This window comes from Coregonus clupeaformis, chromosome 9 (assembly GCF_020615455.1).
Source record: "Coregonus clupeaformis isolate EN_2021a chromosome 9, ASM2061545v1, whole genome shotgun sequence".
Classification (NCBI taxonomy): domain Eukaryota; kingdom Metazoa; phylum Chordata; class Actinopteri; order Salmoniformes; family Salmonidae; genus Coregonus; species Coregonus clupeaformis.
In genome coordinates this window covers 6,601,225-6,623,480 of record NC_059200.1, presented here as the reverse complement: position 1 = coordinate 6,623,480, position 22,256 = coordinate 6,601,225, and the positions used below count along the sequence as shown (strand labels likewise).

The 22,256-nt window shown below is 45.6% G+C and overlaps 1 protein-coding gene across 1 annotated transcript in view; it reads left to right on the top strand.

Moving 5' to 3' along the window:
- LOC121574550 (neuronal tyrosine-phosphorylated phosphoinositide-3-kinase adapter 1-like) overlaps positions 1-22,256 on the top strand; it is a 32,895-nt gene that overhangs the window by 6,394 nt on the left and 4,245 nt on the right. Inside the window, exons 2-7 of the mRNA XM_045222742.1 lie at positions 15,682-15,929; positions 18,381-18,760; positions 18,879-19,348; positions 19,394-20,588; positions 20,786-21,031; positions 21,486-21,592. Of these exons, the coding sequence (XP_045078677.1) occupies positions 15,742-15,929; positions 18,381-18,760; positions 18,879-19,348; positions 19,394-20,588; positions 20,786-21,031; positions 21,486-21,592 (2,586 nt within the window). The 5' untranslated portion in view covers positions 15,682-15,741. The remainder of the gene's footprint in view (positions 1-15,681; positions 15,930-18,380; positions 18,761-18,878; positions 19,349-19,393; positions 20,589-20,785; positions 21,032-21,485; positions 21,593-22,256) is intronic.

Genomic DNA, 22,256 nt, shown 5'->3' with positions numbered 1-22,256 from the left:
GTTGATCAACTGTATTGCAAGCAAATATTGTGTTTGATGCATGGGAATTATAATAATGGTAGGCTATTAAACGTATAGGCCTGATGATAAAATCTCCTAACCAACATTTGCTGTTGGTTAGGAGATCGCATAGCAGCATGTCGGTTAACCCTAATGTGTTTCTTTTACTTTGATTATATAGGCCAAAATCATAATCATATTGCAGGACGTCTCTCCTTCTCTGACATGACTGGTTTATTCCTGCTACACAACAAATATTAGGCTACCATTTATCCATCTCTCATTGCTCGAAAGTAAATAGACTGGTAGCCTATTTAAATGTGATAGTATGGGTAGGATACAGTATTGCTGTGTGATAGGAGTGCACGTCATAGCCTATTTAAAGTAGCTGTCCAGTGTTTCCAGATTTCTATTAAATATGATCTATAATTAATTACAATATGAGTGAAATAGTTTTGGTTACAAAAGATTGTAATTAACTTTTAAATTTAACTAAATGTAATCGAAAATGTAATGAGAGGGCCATAAACAATAACTAGTAATGCTGCATACTCCAAGAAAAGTTAAAATCTCACCTTTCTGGTAAAAATAGTTATAAATTGTTGAGGTGTAGTCATTGTTGAGGACACAAGCTCAAGTACACAGTACAAATATGATAAAAATATGAAAATATGAAATATTTGATATGATATATTTCCTATTCAACAAAACTGTATGAATAAGGCTTAAAATTACTTATAATTTTTCTAAACATAGTATAATCAATTTACAAAACGACTAACTATAAGATTTCACCTTCCTTATAACTGTAAAATACATATTTTTAATTTAGGGTTAGAGAAAATGTGCATATATTCTTAAGGTCTCTTGATCACAACGTCTGCCACAGTCGCTGTGAATGTCACACAGAGCTCTAGCTTGGCTTCATCCGTGAAGAGCACACTTCTCCAGCGTGCCAGTGGCTGAAGTCGGTTACAACGCCAAATTGCAGTCAGGTCAAGACCCTGGTGAGGACGACGAGCACGCAGATGAGCTTCTCTGAGACGGTTTCTGACAGTTTGTGCAGAAATTATTTGGCTGTGCAAACCCACAGTTTCAGACCATCCCACAGGTGAACAAGCCGGGTGTGGAGGTCCTGGGCTGGCGTGATTACACGTGGTCTGTGGTTGTGAGGCCGGTTGGACTTACTGCCAAATTCTCTTAAACGATGTTGGAGGCGGCTTATGGTAGAGAAATTAACATTCAATTCTCTGGCAACAGATCTGGCCAATTGCACGCTCCCTCAAAACTTTAGCCATCTGTGGCATTGTGGCAATGTGTGACAAAACTGCACATTTTAGAGTGGCCTTTTCTTGTCCTCAGCACAAGGTGCACATGTGTAATGATCATGCTGTTTAATCAGCTTCTTGATATGCCACACCTACCAGGTGGATGGATTATCTTGGCAAAGGAGAAATGCACACTAACAGGGATGTAAATACATTTCTGCACAACATTTCAGAAAAATAAGCTTTTTGTGCATTTGGAAAATTTCAGTGATCTTTTATTTCAGCTCATGAAACATGGGACCAACACTTTACATGTTGCATTTATGTTTTTGTTCAAATCAAATCCAATCAATGCGCCGAATACAACAGGTGTAGACCTTACAGTGAAATGCTTACTTACAAGCCCTTAACCAACAATGCAGTTTTAAGAAAAATAAGTGTTAAGTAAAAAATAGATAAGTAAAAGATAAAAATTAAAAATAATTAAGCAGCAGTAAAATTATTTGATACACTGCCGATTTTGCAGGTTTTCCTACTTACAAAGCATGTAGAGGTCTGTAATTTTTATCATAGGTACACTTCAACTATGAGAGATGGAATCTAAAACAAAAATCAAGAAAATCACATTGTATGATTTTTAAGTAATTAATTTGCATTTTATTGCATGACATAAATATTTGATCACCTACCAACCAGTAAGAATTCCGGCTCTCACAGACCTGTTCATTTTTCTTTAAGAAGCCCTCCTGTTCTCCACTCATTACCTGTATTAACTGCACCTGTTTGAACTCGTTACCTGTATAAAAGACACCTGTCCACACACTCAATCAAACAGACTCTAACCTCTCCACAATGGCCAAGACCAGAGAGCTGTGTAAGGACATCAGGGATAAAATTGTAGACCTGCACAAGGCTGGGATGGGCTACAGGACAATAGGCAAGCAGCTTGGTGAGAAGGCAACAACTGTTGGCGCAATTATTAGAAAATGGAAGAAATTCAAGATGACGGTCAATCACCCTTGGTCTGGGGCTCCATGCAAGATCTCACCTCGTGGGGCATCAATGATCATGAGGAAGGTGAGGGATCAGCCCAGAACTACACGGCAGGACCTGGTCAATGACCTGAAGAGAGCTGGGACCACAGTCTCAAAGAAAACCATTAGTAACACACTACGCCGTCATAGATTAAAATCCTGCAGCGCACGCAAGGGCCCCCTGCTAAAGCCAGCGCATGTCCAGGCCCGTCTGAAGTTTGCCAATGACTATCTGGATGATCCAGAGGAGGAATGGGAGAAGGTCATGTGGTCTGATGAGACAAAAATATAGCTTTTTGGTCTAAACTCCACTCGCCGTGTTTGGAGGAAGAAGAAGGATGAGTACAACCCCAAGAACACCATCCCAACCGTGAAGCATGGAGGTGGAAACATCATTCTTTGGGGATGCTTTTCTGCAACGGGGACAGGACGACTGCACCGTATTGAGGGGAGGATGGATGGGGCCATGTATTGCGAGATCTTGGCCAACAACCTCCTTCCCTCAGTAAGAGCATTGAAGATGGGTTGTGGCTGGGTCTTCCAGCATGACAACGACCCGAAACACACAGCCAGGGCAACTAAGGAGTGGCTCCGTAAGAAGCATCTCAAGGTCCTGGCATGGCCTAGCCAGTCTCCAGACCTGAACCCAATAGAAAATCTTTGGAGGGAGCTGAAAGTCCGTATTGCCCAGCGACAGCCCCGAAACCTGAAGGATCTGGAGGTGGTCTGTATGGAGGAGTGGGCCAAAATCCATGCTGCAGTGTGTGCAAACCTGGTCAAGACCTACAGGAAACGTATAATCTCTGTAATTGCAAACAAAGGTTTCTGTACCAAATATTAAGTTCTGCTTTTCTGATGTATCAAATACTTATGTCATGCAATAAAATGCAAATGAATTACTTAAAAATCATACAATGTGATTTTCTGGATTTTTGTTTTAGATTCCGTCTCTCACAGTTGATGTGTACCTATCATAAAAATTACAGACCTCTACATGCTTTGTAAGTAGGAAAACCTGCAAAATCGGCAGTGTATCAAATACTTGTTCTCCCCACTGTATATATAGGGGGTACCGGTACAGAGTCAATGTGCGTGGGAACAGGTTAGTCAAGGTAATTGAGGTAATATACACTACCAGTCAAAGGTTTGGACACACCTACTCATTCAAGGGTTTTTCTTAATTTTTACTATTTTCTACATTGTAGAATAATAGTGAAGACATCAAAACTATGAAATAACACATATGGAATCATGTAGTAACCAAAAAAGTGTTAAACAAATCAAAATATATTTTATATTTGAGATTCTTCAAATAGCCACCCTTTGCCTTGATGACAGCTTTGCACACTCTTGGCATTCTCTCAACCAGCTTCACCTGGAATGCTTTTCCAACAGTCTTGAAGGAGTTCCCACATATGCTGAGCACTTGTTGGCTGCTTTTCCTTCACTCTGCCATCCAACTCATCCCAAACCATCTCAACTGGGTTGTGGCCAGGGGGATTGTGGCATGGTCATCTGATGCAGCACTCCATCACTTCTTGGTCAAATAGCCCTTACACAGCCTGGAGGTGTGTTGGGTCATTGTCCTGTTGAAAAACAAATGATAGTCCCACTAAGCCCACTAAGGGTGGGGTTGGGGGACAATGCAAATAGTTCGGGTAGCCATGATTATCTGTTCAGGAGTCTTATGGCTTGGGGGTAGAAGCTGTTAAGAAGCCTTTTGAACCTAGACTTGGTGCTCCATTACCGCTTGCCGCGCGGTAGCAGAGAGAACAGTCTATGACTAGGGTGGCTGGAGTCTTTGACAATGTGTAGGGCCTTCCTCTGACACCGCCTGGTATAGAGTTCCTGGATGGCAGGAAGCTTGGCCTCAGTGATGTACTGGGCCGTACGCACTACCCTCTGTAGTGCCATGCGGTCGGAGGCCGAGCAGTTGCCATACCAGGCAGTGATGCAACCAGTCAGGATGCTCTCGATGGTGCAGCTGTATAACGTTTTGAGTATAGATTACTTGCTATGAATTGATCTCTGAATGTGCCACAGCGACGAAACCACTCTCTCCTGCTGTGTTACGGTGTAAGGATTCCAGGTATACAGTGGGGAAAAAAAGTATTTAGTCATCCACCAATTGTGCAAGTTCTCCCACTTAAAAAGATGAGAGAGACCTGTAATTTTCATCATAGGTACACGTCAACTATGACAGACAAATTTAGAAGAAAAAAAATCCAGAAAATCACATTGTAGGATTTTTTATGAATTTATTTGCAAATTATGGTGGAAAATAAGTATTTGGTCACCTACAAACAAGCATGTTTTCTGGCTCTCACAGACCTGTAACTTCTTCTTTAAGAGGCTCCTCTGTCCTCCACTCGTTACCTGTATTAATGGCACCTGTTTGAACTTGTTATCAGTATAAAAGACACCTGTCCACAACCTCAAACAGTCACACTCCAAACTCCACTATGGCCAAGACCAAAGAGCTGTCAAAGGACACCAGAAACAAAATTGTAGACCTGCACTAGGCTGGGAAGACTGAATCTGCAATAGGTAAGCAGCTTGGTTTGAAGAAATCAACTGTGGGAGCAATTATTAGGAAATGGAAGACATACAAAACCACTGATAATCTCCCTCGATCTGGGGCTCCATGCAAGATCTCACCCCGTGGGGTCAAAATGATCACAAGAACGGTGAGAAAAAATCCCAGAACCACACGGGGGGACCTAGTGAATGACCTGTAGAGAGCTGGGACCAAAGTAACAAAGCCTACCATCAGTAACACACTACGCCGCCAGGGACTCAAATCCTGCAGTGCCGGACGTGTCCCCCTGCTTAAGCCAGTACATGTCCAGGCCCGTCTGATGTTTGCTAGAGTGCATTTGGATGATCCAGAAGAGGATTGGGAGAATGTCATATGGTCAGATGAAACCAAAATAGAACTTTTTGGGAAAAACTCAACTCGTCGTGTTTGGAGGACAAAGAATGCTGAGTTGCATCCAAAGAACACCATACCTACTGTGAAACATGGGGGTGGAGACATCATGCTTTGGGGCTGTTTTTCTGCAAAGGGACCAGGACGACTGATCCGTGTAAAGGAAAGAATGAATGGGGCCATGTATCGTGAGATTTTGAGTGAAAACCTCCTTCCATCAGCAAGGGCATTGAAGATGAAACGTGGCTGGGTCTTTCAGCATGACAATGATCCCAAACACACCGCCCGGGCAACGAAGGAGTGGCTTCGTAAGAAGCATTTCAAGGTCCTGGAGTGGCCTAGCCAGTCTCCAGATCTCAACCCCATAGAAAATCTTTGGAGGGAGTTGAAAGTCCGTGTTGCCCAGCGACAGCCCCAAAACATCACTGCTCTAGAGGAGATCTGCATGGAGGAATGGGCCAAAATACCAGCAACAGTGTGTGAAAACCTTGTGAAGACTTACAGAAAACGTTTGACCTGTGTCATTGCCAACAAAGGGTATATAACAAAGTATTGAGAAACTTTTGTTATACTTATTTTCCACCATAATTTGCAAATAAATTCATTAAAATCCTACAATGTGATTTTCTGGATTTTTTTTCTCAATTTGTCTGTCATAGTTGACGTGTACCTATGATGAAAATTACAGGCCTCTCTCATCTTTTTAAGTGGGAGAACTTGCACAATTGGTGGCTGACTAAATACTTTTTTTCCCCACTGTACACATGTTTTCGTTGATAAATTAGAGCCATGCTAATTGTCATGGATCTCATCTCATCTGGGTTTGCTATACAGTATGTAAATATATTCCACTCAGTAATAGACCCGAACTACAGTGTTTTTTGTCACTTGGTGTCACATTGGTGTCTTCTCAGACAAAATATGCGTTAGCAATTTGGGGAGATGTTAGACTACCATTATAAAGTTAAAGGGGTTGATACACTCTCTCTCTCTCTCTCTCTCTCTCTCTCTCTCTCTCTCTCTCTCTCTCTCTCTCGCTCTCTCTCTCGCTCTCTCTCTCTCTCTCTCTCTCTCTCTCTCTCTCTCTCTCTCTCTCTCTCTCTCTCTCTCTCTCTCTCTCTCTCTCTCTCTCTCTCTCTCTCTCTCTCTCTCTCTCTCTCTCTCTCTCTCTCTCTCTCTCTCTCTCTCTCTCTCTCTCTCTCTCTCTCTCTCTCTCTCTCTCTCTCTCTCTCTCTCTCTCTCTCTCTCTCTCTCTCTCTCGACCGCACCTGCTGTCTCGACCTCTGAATGCTCGGCTATGAAAAGCCAACTGACATTTACTCTTGAGGTGCTGACCTACATCTGCATTGCTTGCTCTTTGTAGTTTTAGGCTGGGTTTCTGTATAAGCACTTTGTGACATCTCCTGATGTAAAAAGGGCTTTATAAATACATTTGATTGATTGATTGTATTAATACGGTCCTGGTTTACTGCCTCATGATGCTACTAAATATCTTCAATGATATCAGAGGCATTGTAGGTTTGCATAAAAATAAATGTGCATATTTTCTTGTCATGCAATTTTGATAGCTCATAAAACAAACAAATACTCTGCATTATACACAATAGAGGAGTTCATAGCAAAAAGGAGGGGCAGGGCAATGTTGCAGGTTAATTAGCATCAAAGACGAAAGGATAGTCAGATCCTGTTTACAAAATGATGCTGGCTTAGTGTTCAGGAGTGTGTGCATCTTTAAGCTTCTGCCCCCTCCTCCCTGAGGAACTGCATTTTTTCCATTTTCATTACTGCTACCCTCCTCTCTCTCTCTCTCTCTCTCTCTCTCTCTCTCTCTCTCTCTCTCTCTCTCTCTCTCTCTCTCTCTCTCTCTCTCTCTCTCTCTCTCTCTCTCTCTCTCTCTCTCTCTCTCTCTCTCTCTCTCTCTCTCTCTCTCTCTCTCTCTCTCTCTCGACCGCACCTGCTGTCTCGACCTCTGAATGCTCGGCTATGAAAAGCCAACTGACATTTACTCTTGAGGTGCTGACCTACATCTGCATTGCTTGCTCTTTGTAGTTTTAGGCTGGGTTTCTGTATAAGCACTTTGTGACATCTCCTGATGTAAAAAGGGCTTTATAAATACATTTGATTGATTGATTGTATTAATACGGTCCTGGTTTACTGCCTCATGATGCTACTAAATATCTTCAATGATATCAGAGGCATTGTAGGTTTGCATAAAAATAAATGTGCATATTTTCTTGTCATGCAATTTTGATAGCTCATAAAACAAACAAATACTCTGCATTATACACAATAGAGGAGTTCATAGCAAAAAGGAGGGGCAGGGCAATGTTGCAGGTTAATTAGCATCAAAGACGAAAGGATAGTCAGATCCTGTTTACAAAATGATGCTGGCTTAGTGTTCAGGAGTGTGTGCATCTTTAAGCTTCTGCCCCCTCCTCCCTGAGGAACTGCATTTTTTCCATTTTCATTACTGCTACCCTCCTCTCTCTCTCTCTCTCTCTCTCTCGCTCTCTCTCTCTCTCTCTCTCTCTCTCGCTCTCTCTCACATGCACACAAACACACACACACACACACCTTCCCTCTTTTTACACACACATGCCCTCTCTATTCCTCAGCTACCCAGAGGAGAGGGATGAACTCAGCAGCACAGACAGCACATGACAGTAGACAGACACAGCCAGCCAAGATGATCCCCAGAGATTTAGAAGTGGGAGGGATATCAGTGTGTGTGTGTGTTTTTGTTTGCATGATATGTGCTGTTTTGTTTGTTTGTTTGTGTGCGTGCATGTGAGTGAGTGATTGAGTTTGTGTGTGTCTGTCTGTCTGTCTGTCTGTCTGTCTGTCTGTCTGTCTGTCTGTGTCTGTCTGTCTGTATATGGTGGCTACCAAATTTCCAATGGCAACGCGGGACACCAGCAGCAGATCACGCTGGCCTGGCCGTTTATAGAGTGTGTGTGAATTTAGGCTCACAGAGCCAGCCGAGGCAGAGTGTGTCTGTGTCTGTCCCTTGAGGGCAGGCTGTCCTGTTGGATGAGAGACTCAGCAGCAGCCCAATGGTATCACTGAGGAGTGTGATGTGCTGCTGTGCCGCTCCTCTCATCATGGCGGGTATGCTGCACATACTGTACCACACATGCTGAGCTTCCAGTGCTGGTATATACGCTCTCTCTTCCTCTCTCTCTTCCTCTCTCTCTCTCTCTCTCTCTCTCTCTCTCTCTCTCTCTCTCTCTCTCTCTCTCTCTCTCTCTCTCTCTCTCTCTCTCTCTCTCTCTCTCGCTCACACAGAGCAGGGCAGGGCAGAGCTAAGGTATTGTCTGGGACTCCTTGCTGAGGGTGTTTGTCTGAGACAGTAGAGGTGGTTGTGTGTGTTTGGAGCTCTGGGGTGCCTCTCCTCCATTTAGAATTTTATTGAGCACATGGTGTGTATGTGTGTGTGTGTGTGTGCACGCATGTGTTGTTAGCCAGTGAATGTTAATATACTGAGTGCACTGAGTCACCTTGGTTACTGCAGATTCCAACCAGAGATGATGAAGCCAAGGGCAGGTTACTGCAGGAGGGAAGGGAGGGGGAGATGGAGGTCACTGAGTGCCTTCATATGTGGACTGCACCATGGAGAGAGAGAGAGAGACCAGAGAGAGACCAGAGAGAGACCAGAGAGAGAGAGAGAGAGAGAGAGAGAGAGAGAGAGAGAGAGAGAGAGAGAGAGAGAGAGAGAGAGAGAGAGAGAGAGAGAGAGAGAGAGAGAGAGAGAGAGAGAGAGAGAGAGAGAGAGAGAGAGAGAGAGAGAGAGAGAGAGAGAGAGAGAGAGAGAATGCATGACTAGTTTACTGTAATTTTCATATGCTTGCAAAAATAGGAAATAATTGTAAGGTAACAAACTCAAGAAAAGTAATACAAATTCACTATGCACACAAGTGTACACACACACACATAAACATATACTGTATGTAAATGTAAAATATATGTAGCATATTAATGTGTTATTGGCAGAATACTCATCACATAAATGAAAGTTAGCCATATTATCATCCTCCATTAGTTGCTGTCACTCAGTTATGTGTGCTTTGGCGCAGAGAGGAGGAAGGAGGACGTTTGTTTGGAGTATATTTTTGGTTCCAACTCCATGAAAGATTCATTGGTCACTCAGTTTGTACAATGCAGAGGAAGAGGAACAGCCAATGCAGGGTGGAAGAGGGAATATACCAACCAAGGAGGGTGTACTATATGTGTGCAGTGTGTTTATCTATATGTATGTGTGCGTGCACGTGTGTATGTGTGTTCACTGTTAACATTTTAAAATATGAGACACCAAACCCGTTCACAGGGATGGTTAACTCTCGAGGTTCCACTAGTCCGTACTGATCTAGGTAAATCCACTTTCAGTTTTAGTGCCCCCCATTTTTGGAATAGCAGACAAATCTCCCTACATCTTGACTCTCTGGTGCCTCTAGGGCAGTTTAGGACTTTAATGTTGAATGAATTTAATGAGAATTGCAACGATTTGGATTTAATGTAAATACTTGTATTTGTGGTTTTTGAAGCTGTAGTATTGATTCTGTAATTTGTTGATGATTTTGAATTGTTGTATTGCTGTCCTCAGGGCACCATTGTAAATGAGACCCTGATCTCAATGGGTTCCCTTGAATAAATAAAAGTGAAATAAAAAAAAGTTGCCTGCCTGCCTGTCACATGCAGTCATTTTTCTTTTGGAGAAACCCAATACCACTCTATTTCCCATGCATTATATGATTGAGTGCTTTTTTCTGGGTCTTTGAATTCATTTGTTTTAGTGTAAGCAGCACAGTGGTTGGCAGTAATCCTATGTAGTGTCCCAGTGGGGTTACTCTCTGACCATACATCATATCACAGTGTATTCTCTTGCCTTGTTCCCTCATGAGAAAGGTACATTATGTATTCTATAGCCAAACAACAACATCAAAAACAACAACAACGATATACACCAAATACAGCATGGTAACCATGGTTGTGGCCAATCTAATTTCATAGTAGGCCTATATGGATTTCCATAATGTATGTTTGTGGAATTGGCTGGAAGCCTGAGAGCTGACTGTCTATCATCTGGAGAATATATGAGAATGGCACTCTCTGCACAGCATATGGTATCTATTTGTTACAGATATACTATGGCAATTAAGACACGATGTAGGTGTACACAGAAATACTAATTAAGCAGGGTAAAATTGGATCCGTAGCATGTTAACTTTCCCATTCAGATAATAATGAACGACAGCGCTAACATCCCCCTTTGTGAATATTTAGTGGATGGAGAGAGGCACATGCAGACAGTGTTGCTAGGAGACCACACACTCAGTGACTGTGTGAGAGACTGGCTGGTTTCACAGGCAGCCCTCCCCCAATTCTTACAGTCCAGCTTCTTCTCCCTTTTCACTGTTTATCTATCTCCTCCTCTTTTCTCATTTTTCTCCATTTACTTATCCCCTCTCTCCCTTTCTCCATCTCAATACTTCTCTCTATCAATCTGTCCCCACTTTGTTTTCTGTCTATTCCTGTTTATCTACCCTTCTCTCTCTCTTTCTCTCTCTCCCTCTCTTTATTTATCGGCTTCCTCTATCTATCTATCTATCTATCTATCTATCTATCTATCTATCTATCTATCTATCTATCTATCTATCTATCTATCTATCTATCTATCTATCTATCTCTCTCTCTCTCTCTCTCTCTCTCTCTCTCCTCTCTCTCTCTCTCTCTCTCTCTCTCTCTCTCTCTCTCTCTCTCTCTCTCTCTCTCTCTCTCTCTCTCTCTCTCTCTCTCTCTCTCTCTCTCTCTCTCTCTCTCTCTCTCTCTCTCTCTCTCTCTCTCTCTCTCTCTCTCTCCAACCCCTCCCCCTCTCTTTCTCCCTCTCCCTTCCTCCTTCCTTCCCAGTCCTTCTCTCCCAGACTGATTGGCTGCAGCGTGTCGGGCTGCCACGGCGTACAGTCGGGCTTGTTAGAGCGTGGTGATGGTGACAGTGTGGATGCGTGCGGCGTGGGGTCAAGCCATGATAGCATACAGTGCGGTGCTGTACAGTGTGGCGGTGTGGTGGAGCCCCGTAACAGGCCAGCACTGTGGTGTGACAGACAGCAGCCCCACGGCCCAATAGAGCAGACGGCCTGACAGCCAGGTGCTCTCTCTGCCACCACTGGGAGGCAGGGTGGGGGAGGAGGGAGGGAAGGAGTGGCAGGGGAAGACAGGGAGAGGGGGAGGCAGGAGGGAGGGAGGGAACAAGGGGAGAAGGGGGAGACAGGGATGGGAAGATAGGAAGGAGGGAGACAGGAGGAGTTTATGTAGGGCTCATTGTCTCGGGAGCGCCATCTCCCACAAACCCAGATGGCAGCGAATGCAAAGTGTGGATTCAGAAGTCATCCAAGGTTGAGTTTAAATAGGATATGTAGAAACAGCCACAGACACAGTCCTTTGACACCACAGATATCCTCAATATACTGTAGGCCTATAAGGTTAGCCACTCCCTTTTTACACCCAGAGATGATTCTCACAGTAATTATTGTTTGGTTAGTTAAAATTGTGGGCATATCTCATTTTCACATATTTTTATCACATAATTTACTGTATCAGTTCTCTACCTTTTAATCAGTGAGCATTCGAGATTATAGCTCAAAGGGTTTTGTTTGTGTCCATGTGTCAGTGTGTGTGTGTCCATGTGTCATTGTGTGTGTATGTCCGTATGTCCATATGTCCGTGTGTGTGTGTGTTTTGTTTATGTGCCTGAATGGCTAAATGATCTGCAGCCTTGCATGCAAATCCAGTTATGTGAATCATGCCTCCATCTGCCTCCTAGCTCTAATGAGGTGGATTTGAATGACTTCTGACCCTGTAAATGCCTCTTAAACTGCTTTTACAATCCCCATGAATGTGTCAGTGTGTGGGCTTTGGTTGCATATATACATTGTGGGCTGCATACACAATATAGCCTATATAGAGTGTATGTATGTGTGTGTGTGTGTATGTGTGTGTATGTGTGTGAGAGAGAGAAAGCGCGCGCACACACACAAGTGAGTGTCCGTGCATGTGTGCATGCATGTGTGTGCATGCCATGTGCTTATACTGTAGCACATGTAAGAGCTGAATAAGATTGCACATCAATGTGAGCGATGCTGTTGCCTCCACATTCATTTAGGCTCCGATAAGAACATGCTCTAGGAGTAGATGAAGTGTGCTGCTGTATAGTGGAGTAGTGAACCTGATGAACCATCTCTCATGCAGTGTCCTAATCCTCAGCAGCATGTATACTTGCACACTTCTCAACAGCTGTAATGCGACAATTGCAGGGCTGCCTGCTCAGCTTCCAGATCCTGGAAGGCCAAATCAGCGGCCCTGTTAACAGAAGGCCAACCTACACTTTCTCAGCCCCCTAACCTAATTAACACTGAGTCACACAGCACGCCATGCCATACTACGCCACACCACGGAGGGTAGCCAGGCCGCAGCATGCAGCGGGGCATTGTGGGTAGCGAGGCCAGGGCGCTGGACAACAGGAATAGCGGGAGCTACGATGACACACAGGGCCATCTCAGAACCATGATGGGATGATACCGCTCTCTGTATGATTTCGTCTCTCAAAAAAATTATAGATGTTTCAACTTATTATTAAGTAACTGGTTCCACAGCCTTTTTTAGTTTACTCAACTTTTCGGTCAAATGTTACCTGAACTTAAAATTTGTAGTTGGCCCAAACTTAGCTCCAACTTGAGAAAACGTAGGCAAAAATTCAGTCAACTTAAAATGATTTGTTTGCGCAACTCATATGTTCATTCAACTAGAAATTATTATTTGGGCATCTTAACTAAAAAAGGCTGTGCAACTGGTTACACACACACAAACAGTGCTTTTAACATACAATGTTTTCAACATACATATTTTGACATATAATTACATTGTGCATGTTTATCATTACAGTAGTTATTATTCAACATGTCCTCACCTGGGATTTGAACTCACAACCTTTTGGTTCACGGCATTCCGATCTTACATTTACATTTACATTTACATTTTCGTCATTTAGCAGACGCTCTTATCCAGAGCGACTTACAAATTGGTGCATTCACCTTATGATAGCCAGTGGGACAACCACTTTACAATATATCAGCCCCAAAAAAATTTGGGGTAGGGGGAGGGTAGAAGGATTACTTTTATCCTATCCCAGGTATTCCTTAAAGAGGTGGGGTTTCAAGTGTCTCCGGGAAGTTGGTGAGTGACTCCGCTGTCCTGGCGTCGTGAGGGAGCTTGTTCCACCATTGGGGTTCCAGAGCAGCGAACAGTTTTGACTGGGCTGAGTGGGAACTGTGCTTCCGCAGAGGTAGGGGGCCCAGCAGGCCAGAGGTGGATGAACGCAATCTTCTATGCCACCAAGTCTGTGTCAATTATCAGTTAACCTGACTATTCTCTCATTCTTACAGTCCAGCTTCTTAACCCTTTTCACTGTTTATCTATCTCCTCCTTTTTCTCCATTTACTTATCCCCTCTCTCCCTTTCTCAATATTTGTCTCTATCAATCCCCACTTTGTTTTCTGTCTATTCCTGTTTATCTCAACCCTGCTCTCTTTATCAGCTTCCCTCATCTTTCCCAATACCTCCTCTCCTCTCTCCCTCGAACTCCTGCCTGAGCTGTCTTCCTCCCTCCCTTTTCTCTCTCCCTCTCTTTCTATGCATCTCTACCCATCCTACTCTTGAGGACTGTTTATCTCTCCCCTCCTCCCCACCTGTATCTCTCACCCTCTCTCCCCTGCCCACTCCTCCCTCTCACACTCTTTATATCCCTTGCACAATGTAATCATGCATGTCAAATATGTAAGTTGAAAACTTGTGCATACTTGAGTGCATACTTAAATGTGTAGTAGTAGACCACTATTGATTTTGTCCACATTGGATGTTGGCATACTTTTGATCCAGTGTTTGTGATGCTCCTCAAACCAAAACCAATAGCAAGGAAAGAGTGTCCCGTGCAGTAGAAGTAAAACCACCAAAAGCCTGTGAACTCTCACACTGACAGCTGTGCTTTTCTTAGCCAATCGCAACACCGTGCTTGCATACTCCAATGCACACAACACTGTTGGGCATTCAAATATCTGCCCCACAACAAGCCTGACTCCTCATGGGGTGAGTAGCGTGTGCAGGAAGTCTTGTGTGCGCTACATATGACAAACCACATTACTGCCTGGGTAGCAGACAGCCCTAGCTAGGCCACCCCAAGGCCCCCAGCCAGAGAGCAACACAGCAGCTGAGTTACCATGCTTACTCAGATAGTCGTAATTGGATAATGAACATATAAATAGTGTTTTCATGTGATCCACTGTAGGTTGGACATTGGCGTAAACAACACAGTGGCTGAGTAAACATCCAGTACCTGTGACTTGCTGTCTGGCTGCCTGGGTGCCTGGCCCAATGCCCAGTTTGTTTTAGCCTGGAGGAAAGGATATCCACCATGACACAATGAGCCTTAGTAGTAAAGTTTCCTGCATTGCAGAGTCAGTTTATCTGGATGCTTTCCCATGTTTTGGTCAGATATTTTGTCAGACATAGTTTATAATGCTGCATCCCATCTGGGTTTTAACTTTCACTCCTGATCACAACTCCTACCCTGTCTCTGAGCACCTCATTATGTCTGAAGTAATCCCTACTGGTCTGTTCACCTGTATGGAAGAGGAAGAGCCCAACCTGGTCTCAGAGCATTTCATATTATTCTGTATGTAAATCCGAGACACTCCATTTAGTATGATATGTTATGAATTACAACTCGTATTATATGTTACGTATTTGCAAAACGTACAATATGTTACGAATTTGCTAAATGTACTATATGTTATGAATTGTAGCTAGGTGGCTAACGTTAGCTAGGCTAGGGTTAGGGATAGGGGTTAGGGTTAAGGTTAGGGTTATGTTTAAGAGTTAGGCTAAAGGGTTAAGGTTAGGGTTAGGGTTAGGGGAAGGGTTAGTTAACATGCTAAGTAGTTGCAAAGTAGCTAAAAAGTAGTAAGTAGTTGAAAAGTTGCTAATTAGCTAAAATGCTAAAGTCGTCCGTGATGAGATTCGAACTCGCAACCGTTGTGGTTGCTAGACGTTCGCTTTATATGCCTACCCATCCACCCCGACCAACCATCCTACTTTCATTTTTGCCTTAAGTAACCATCTGTCTTATGTAACCATACCAAACGTAACATATCATACTAATTTGAGTGTCCCGGATTTACGATTTACTATGTTACGTTTAGTCTATGAGGCCAGGCTGAGGAGCCAGGTACCATAACCGTGCTGTGACTGCTACTGCCCTACATACAGCATGTCGACATGAGAGTTGTGTAACTGTGCAGGGGAGCTATGTAAGAGGAGCACTGGACATGACTCGGTCATGTCAGCTCAACATGTAGTAGATGACTATTAACAATGCCACTGTCTCCATCTTCTCTGTGTCTAGGTGATTGAAGTGTGGCCTGCAGTGACATCCATCCCCTTCTCCCTATTGGTCTTCTATACCATGAGCTCTGGCTCCGCCCAGGATGTGGCGGTGGAGCATTTCTTGCGTGACATAGAGAGGCGGGGCAAGCGGCTACATTGTGCTGTGATTGGCTGCGAGGAGCAGCGTCCCTGTGGCGACATGAACCTGCTGTATCGTAAGAGCCGGCTGGACTGGAGGCACAAGGACCAGGAAGGCAATAAGAAGAGGTGAGGAGGGGTGAACTGATCTTAACTCACAACAGCATGCTGGACTGGAGAGATGGAATGAGATTATTCAGTTCAGATGAGTTGTAAGTCTCTGAGCTGAAGTGGAAGAGTTTTATCGTTCATATTTAATGTGCAACCTCTGAATTGTCATCCTAAGGGGAGTGGGGGCATGTTGAAAGGAAGTAGAGAAACAAGAGAAGAGAGGAACAGAAGATGAGAAGAGAGGAGCTTTATTGCCTTCTTTATAGGGACAATGTGGCCCATTGGTGCCTATGTAGATTATGGCAAGCACACACACACTTACACACCCGCAGGCACACACACACACACACACACACACACACACACAGAGCTCTGCTCTTGGCTTTTCTTCACATAATGCAATGAGACAGAAAACAGTTGCATCTCTGTTCTCCATGATGAACAGGCTCAGTGCTGTTTTCGCTGCCTGCGCTAGCTTCCCCCCTCTCAATAGGAAGGTGTACGCTCACATTGTCTCCCTGCTGGTTCACTGCTTCATAAGAGATGATGGCAGAATTAAGGACAAGACTACTCATTGTGACCTATAAACAAGGCATGCATTTAGGCATGCTTTCTTTCTTTCTTTCTTTCTTTCTTTCTTTCTTTCTTTCTTTCTTTCTTTCTTTCTTTCTTTCTTTCTTTCTTTCTTTCTTTCTTTCTTTCTTTCTCTCTCTCTAATTTCTCTCTCTCTCTCTCTCTCTCTCTCTAATTTCTCTCTCTCTCTCTCTCTCTCTTTCTCTCTCTCTTTCTCTCTTTCTCTCTCACAAACACACACACACACCAGACACACACAATGTGTGCACCCACACACTCACTTCCCACTCTTTCCCAGCAGGGAAACAAAAGGTGGTCGTTGCCTCCAGCTCCATTCCTCCAGTCCTGCTAGGGATGTCAGATCTGACCCATTCCTCCCCTCTTTCCTTCCTCACCATGGCTACCTCTCCCCTCCTTCCCTCTCGGAATCGTCTTGGAATTGGAGAGACAGGTTGAAATGGACATGATCCATAGTTGATACACTAAGTAGAGGCTTTTTATATACTGTGCTATACAGCCAATAATTTCCTTCTAGGTGGTTGTAGTGAAGAACGGTTTCATTTCAGGTCTTTTCATGGTAATTGCTGTGCACAGTGTTTTCCTACTGACTTCAGCCACTGTTGTGAAGGCTGAGTCACCTCTATAAAGGTTAATTTACAGAGCTAAACCGTATATTCTATATGTAATAACTCCAGATTTGGACCATGTCCGCTGCAGCTCCCCATCCCATGTTATTGCCCATTAAGGTACACTGTATGGATTCTACTCAAATTGAATCAATCATTAGCTTGATTGGTGAGATATTGATTATTGTTTCACCTATTAGGAAACCAAAGACGTTCTGAATCTGTGGCATTCCTGCATGATGTTAGTTTGGATGAGGTCATGATGACCTTCAAAAGATGTTCAGTGATTATCCATGTGATGTTTTTGAAGTAAAATTGGCTTTAGAGAGCAATTAAGAATTTAGTTGTCTGTTTAATCAAAGGAACAGTACAGTAGTTCATACATTAAACTGCGATTTATTTACTTTTCATCAAGTAAACTCCAGTTTAGATTTTTAATGCTGCACTGCCACACCTTTCTTCAGGCACTAAATTGCCCCCCACATATTATATGTTTTAAGGGTGCTTTTTCTTTTGTGTGCTTGTTTGCAGTATGTTTAGTACATTGGCAAGCGATACCATGTGCATTTTCACGGGTTTTAAGACAAACCACTAAACAAATAAATAGGCAAACCAGTTGCCATGGAAACAGATAAAATACTTGGCAGAGGTCATGATGAGTGTAGTGAAGGGACAATGTAATAAAACAGATAAAGAATTAGTTAGAGAAACCCAGTAACACAGTGACGTACATACAGGAAGATTATAGTCAGAAAGGAGCAGCTAGATTTGGGAGGGTTGGGTTTTAGGGGAAGTCATTTCCTAATTGAATGTGTTTGTGAGCTAAGGGCGCAGATGTGGGGGGATAGAAATGGAAGGATAGAAGAGTTCTGAAGAGGGAGGGGCCTCCCCTACACCCCATGCAGATACCGGCATGCACAGCTGCTGCACTGCCTCGCCCAATCTCTCATCACTCACTCTCCATCGGGAAACTACGCTCCTTGTGCCATCCATGCATGAGGAGCAGTGTGTGTGTGTGTGTTTGTCTATGTGTTTGTGTGTTTATGTATGTGTGTGTGTTAGTGAGAGAGAGGCAGAGGAGTAGAGGGAGCCGTAGGACTGCAAATGAAATTGACTGTAAGCTATGTAGAGACCATTTTTTAACAGAAAAAGAAAAAAGGAGAGAGGCAGAAAAGGGGAGGGGCATCACAATGGAAAATAAATTCACGTCCTTCACTGAGACGTGATTAACTGCTGAATGAGAGAATGTTGTTCTTCCTGTGTTGTTCAGCTCCAGCCAGAAGGACCCCTCCTCAGCCACGGTGGGCAAGGTCCGTGACCTGGCATCATTCCGGCGCCACTTCCGCATGGGCTTCATGACCATGCCTGCCTCCCAGGACCTGTCCCCTCACTCCTGTGCCTCCGCCATGGCTCCCCGCTCCCAGTCCTGCCATGCCGTGGGCGCTGGAGACACAAGTCTGGAGAATGGGGAAGATTACTCTGACACCCAGTCGCAGCACGGTGGGCGCTGTCCCCCAGCTAAACCCAAACGCCATCCCAGCACCCGCCTCAGCTCCTCCTCGGACCCCAGAGCACCTCACGCCCCACCGGACGCCCCTCCGCCACCCCCGCCTACTCACCCGCAGGCTAAACACTCAGAGAAGAAGAACGGTAGGCTATGGCAACAGTAATGAGGGCAATGAGGTGGGGAAATTTGAAAATGTGTGTTATTATTATTGTCCTTGTTGTAATTATCTCTCATTCATTGCTGTCTCTCTTTCCCCTGCAGCCATGAAGAAGTCTGACTCAGGGGACATGTCCAAAAAGGTGCCGCCTTTGAAGCCCAAACGAAGCCCCAGCACTCAGCTCTCGTTTGAGCCCCCAACTCCCCGCGAGCTCCCTCCTGCCACGCCCCTGCCCTTCCAGGGGGGTGAGGGTCAGCCTCAGGGGGAGGAAGGGGACGATGAGCCCGTCTACATAGAGATGGTGGGCCAAGTGTTCACCAGGGAGATCCAAACTGCCACCCCTCACCCTGTCACGCCCGTTGCCACCACACCTGATTCAGACTCAGACCAGAGCGAGGCCATCTATGAGGAGATGAAGTACCCGCTGCCAGAGGACAGAGAGGGACACAAACGCCTCCCTCTCAAACACGAGAGACTCAAATCCTCCAAACACCACCACTCCTCCTCTGGCACCTCCGCCCCTCTACCTCGCCCCTCCTCCTCCTCCCCCTCCTGCTCAAAACCTAAAGCCACAGTGTCTGTCTCTCACTCCTCGCCCCTCCCCTCCTCCACCTCCTCCACCCCTGTCCCCCAGCCCCTCTCCTCCAGCCCGCACCCCCCACGAGCCCCTACGCCCTACCTCCTCCAGGGGAACAAATCAGAGACCGAGTCCAACAGTAAGATCCCAGCCCCCTTCCCCAACCTGCTGCAGCACCGACCCCCGCTGCTCGCCTTCCCCCAGCCTGCTGCTGCCTCCAGTGGGGTCGGGGTCCAACACAAGGCTGCTGCTGTTGCCAAACTGGGGACCATCAGCATCCAGACCTCCTCCAGTATGACAGCTCCGACTAGCACTTCCTCCTCCACCACCCCCTCCTCCAACCTCCCCTTGCCCCTGTCAGGCTCTAAGGAGTCTAAGGACAGAGACAGAGACAGCCAGCTCGGCCCTGCACCGGGGCTAAGGGCCAGGAGCCACTCCACACCCCTGCCCCCTTCCTCCAAGTCCACCTCCCCCTATTCCCACCACCACCACCCCCACCCCCACCACCGCCCCTCACACTACCACCACTACCGCAAGCCAGAGAGAGGAGACTCGCCCAACCCCAACACCAACAACAAGAATGGCTCAGAGACCTTCTCCAAGTCCTCTGCCCAGACCCAGACACAGGGCTCGGGCAAGGAGGGGAAGTCTGTGAGCTTCTGCTTGAAGTTAGACAAAGGAGAGAGGGACAGGGACAGGGAGAGGGACAGAGATGGTCACAGGGACAGTCACAGAGACAGAGACAGGGACAGTGACAGAGAGAGACACAGGGAGAGAGACAGAGAAGCAGGGTTCCACTCTACCTCCTCTCAGGCTGAGAAAACCACCAACAACCTTTCATCCCAGACCAGTGCCAGTTCAGCCCCAAACCCGTCCTCCTCTTCCTCCCACTCTCGCCCTCACTCTCGCTCCCAACTCCACCGCTCCCACACCCCCCACGGCCTGCCCGTCTACAAGCCCCCCTCCTCAGACAGCCCCCTGCTCTGGACCTACCCCTCGGTGGGCTTCCGGAGACCCCCGGCGTACGACAGCCTGCGAGGAGGGTCTCATCTGCCCTCCTTGCACCACCAGGGTCACGGTGATGTGGCCTCCAAAAGCAGCACGGTGCCTGGGCCCGTCCAGGGGAAGGCTGGGTTCATGCCCTGGGACAACAGTGGCTTTGGAGACGACGGGTCTTACTTGCCCATGCAGAGGAAACTGTCCTTCAGCCACGGCAGCAGAGAGACAGGGAGAGAGAGTAAGTTTATATGTGCTGGATGGCATCATGGGTTTGAATTGAGTATTGAAATGAATCAGAAGTTCCTCAGATCCCTGGGGAAGGGATAATCAGACTATTAGACTGTAGCTAAGTGACATCTGTCACTACACTATACTTTGTCAATAGACGATTATTCCATGTTTACTCAACAATTCCGTCTGTCATTCCCCTCTCAGAGGATGAAGGGCGGGCGTGGAATGGCAGTGCCGATACCCTCCTGAGGATGGACAAGGAGGAGCTGGGCCCCGGGCATCGAGGAGGAGGAGGCCACTCTGGGATCCCAGTACGCTTCACTGGAGGGAGGGGGCTGGGCCACAGTGAGTCCCTGGCCGGGATGGAAGAGGGGCCCTTGGGGTTCCGAGCCCTGCCTAGAGGGGGTCTTCCCCTCCCCTGCCAAACCTTCCCAGCCTGCCGCAATGGAGGTAAGCACTAAGACACCCAGCACAGAATCCTTCACCCAGAATCTTTTAAAGGAAAGGGGTCTAAAGTATGTCAAGGATTTCACTAGAACCCAAAAATCTCAAGCCAAGCGCTTTAGAAAAGAGACCACATCAGCAGATTTATCTGAAGATCCTATTACCTGAATTTCTTAAATCCACGCTCACATCATCATTGTGTTATGGTTTAAGATCACAAGTGGCAGCGTAGTGGAAACGATGGTATGTAGTACCAGAGCCATATATATATATATATATATACACACATACTCAGGCACATAATACCTCCCCCCACATGTATGCATGGTTGTACATAGACACATAAAAGAATACACTCCATTCTATACGCACAGCCATTCTCCCTGACAACATGAACAGCACATTTGATTTGTGAGTGTAGACAGCTGTATGAACAGTGCTTGTTTTTTCTGTGTTCCAGAACTGGGTCGACTGAGCCGCTCATCATCCACCTCTGGGGTGAGACAGGTGGGTGGAAGCGACGTTCAGCGGCAGAGCAGCCTGCCCCACCGAGAGGTACTGAGTCAGGTGAATAATACCTATTATTATAATGATGATGATTATTATAATGACGATGATCTTTGGTATTACTGTGATTACTATCATTTGTACAAGTAGTAGTATTGGAATTATTCTGAAGAATATGGCCATTGTTGTTATTCCCTGTGCTGATAGCAACAACCCTCCTCCTGAGCTATTTATAGCATGGAGATATGTTCACTGAGCAGAATAAGGTTGTGCCTTAAAGAATAAGTCCCGGGGAGAGCGATGCTCTAATTGACGTATGCAGAGATGCGTAGATGTAAGGAGTATGCTTCTCTACAGTGTTTTGGAGCAGTGAGCCGCTGTCCAATAGCGTTGCGTTTTGCCCAGTCACTTGGCTGCATCTCAAATGCTGACGCAGTTCAAGTGTGCTGTGTTGTGCTGCAGAGACTGTTTGCGTGTGCTGCGTAACCCTCCCTTGCACGCCACAGGCTCGAAGATGGTGTCACACTGCCGCCTGGTGGCAGGTTTGGGTGCAACACATTTGGGGGCCCTAAACGAGATTTGGTTGGGGGTCCCCCCCACCTCGTGGGCAAAACATTTTACTCGTCCCCGTCCTGACGGCGGAGAGAAAACATTTGGTTTGCAATTCTACACATTTTGCCATGGGGCAGAGATAATATTTGTCAATTTTCAAACACATTTCATG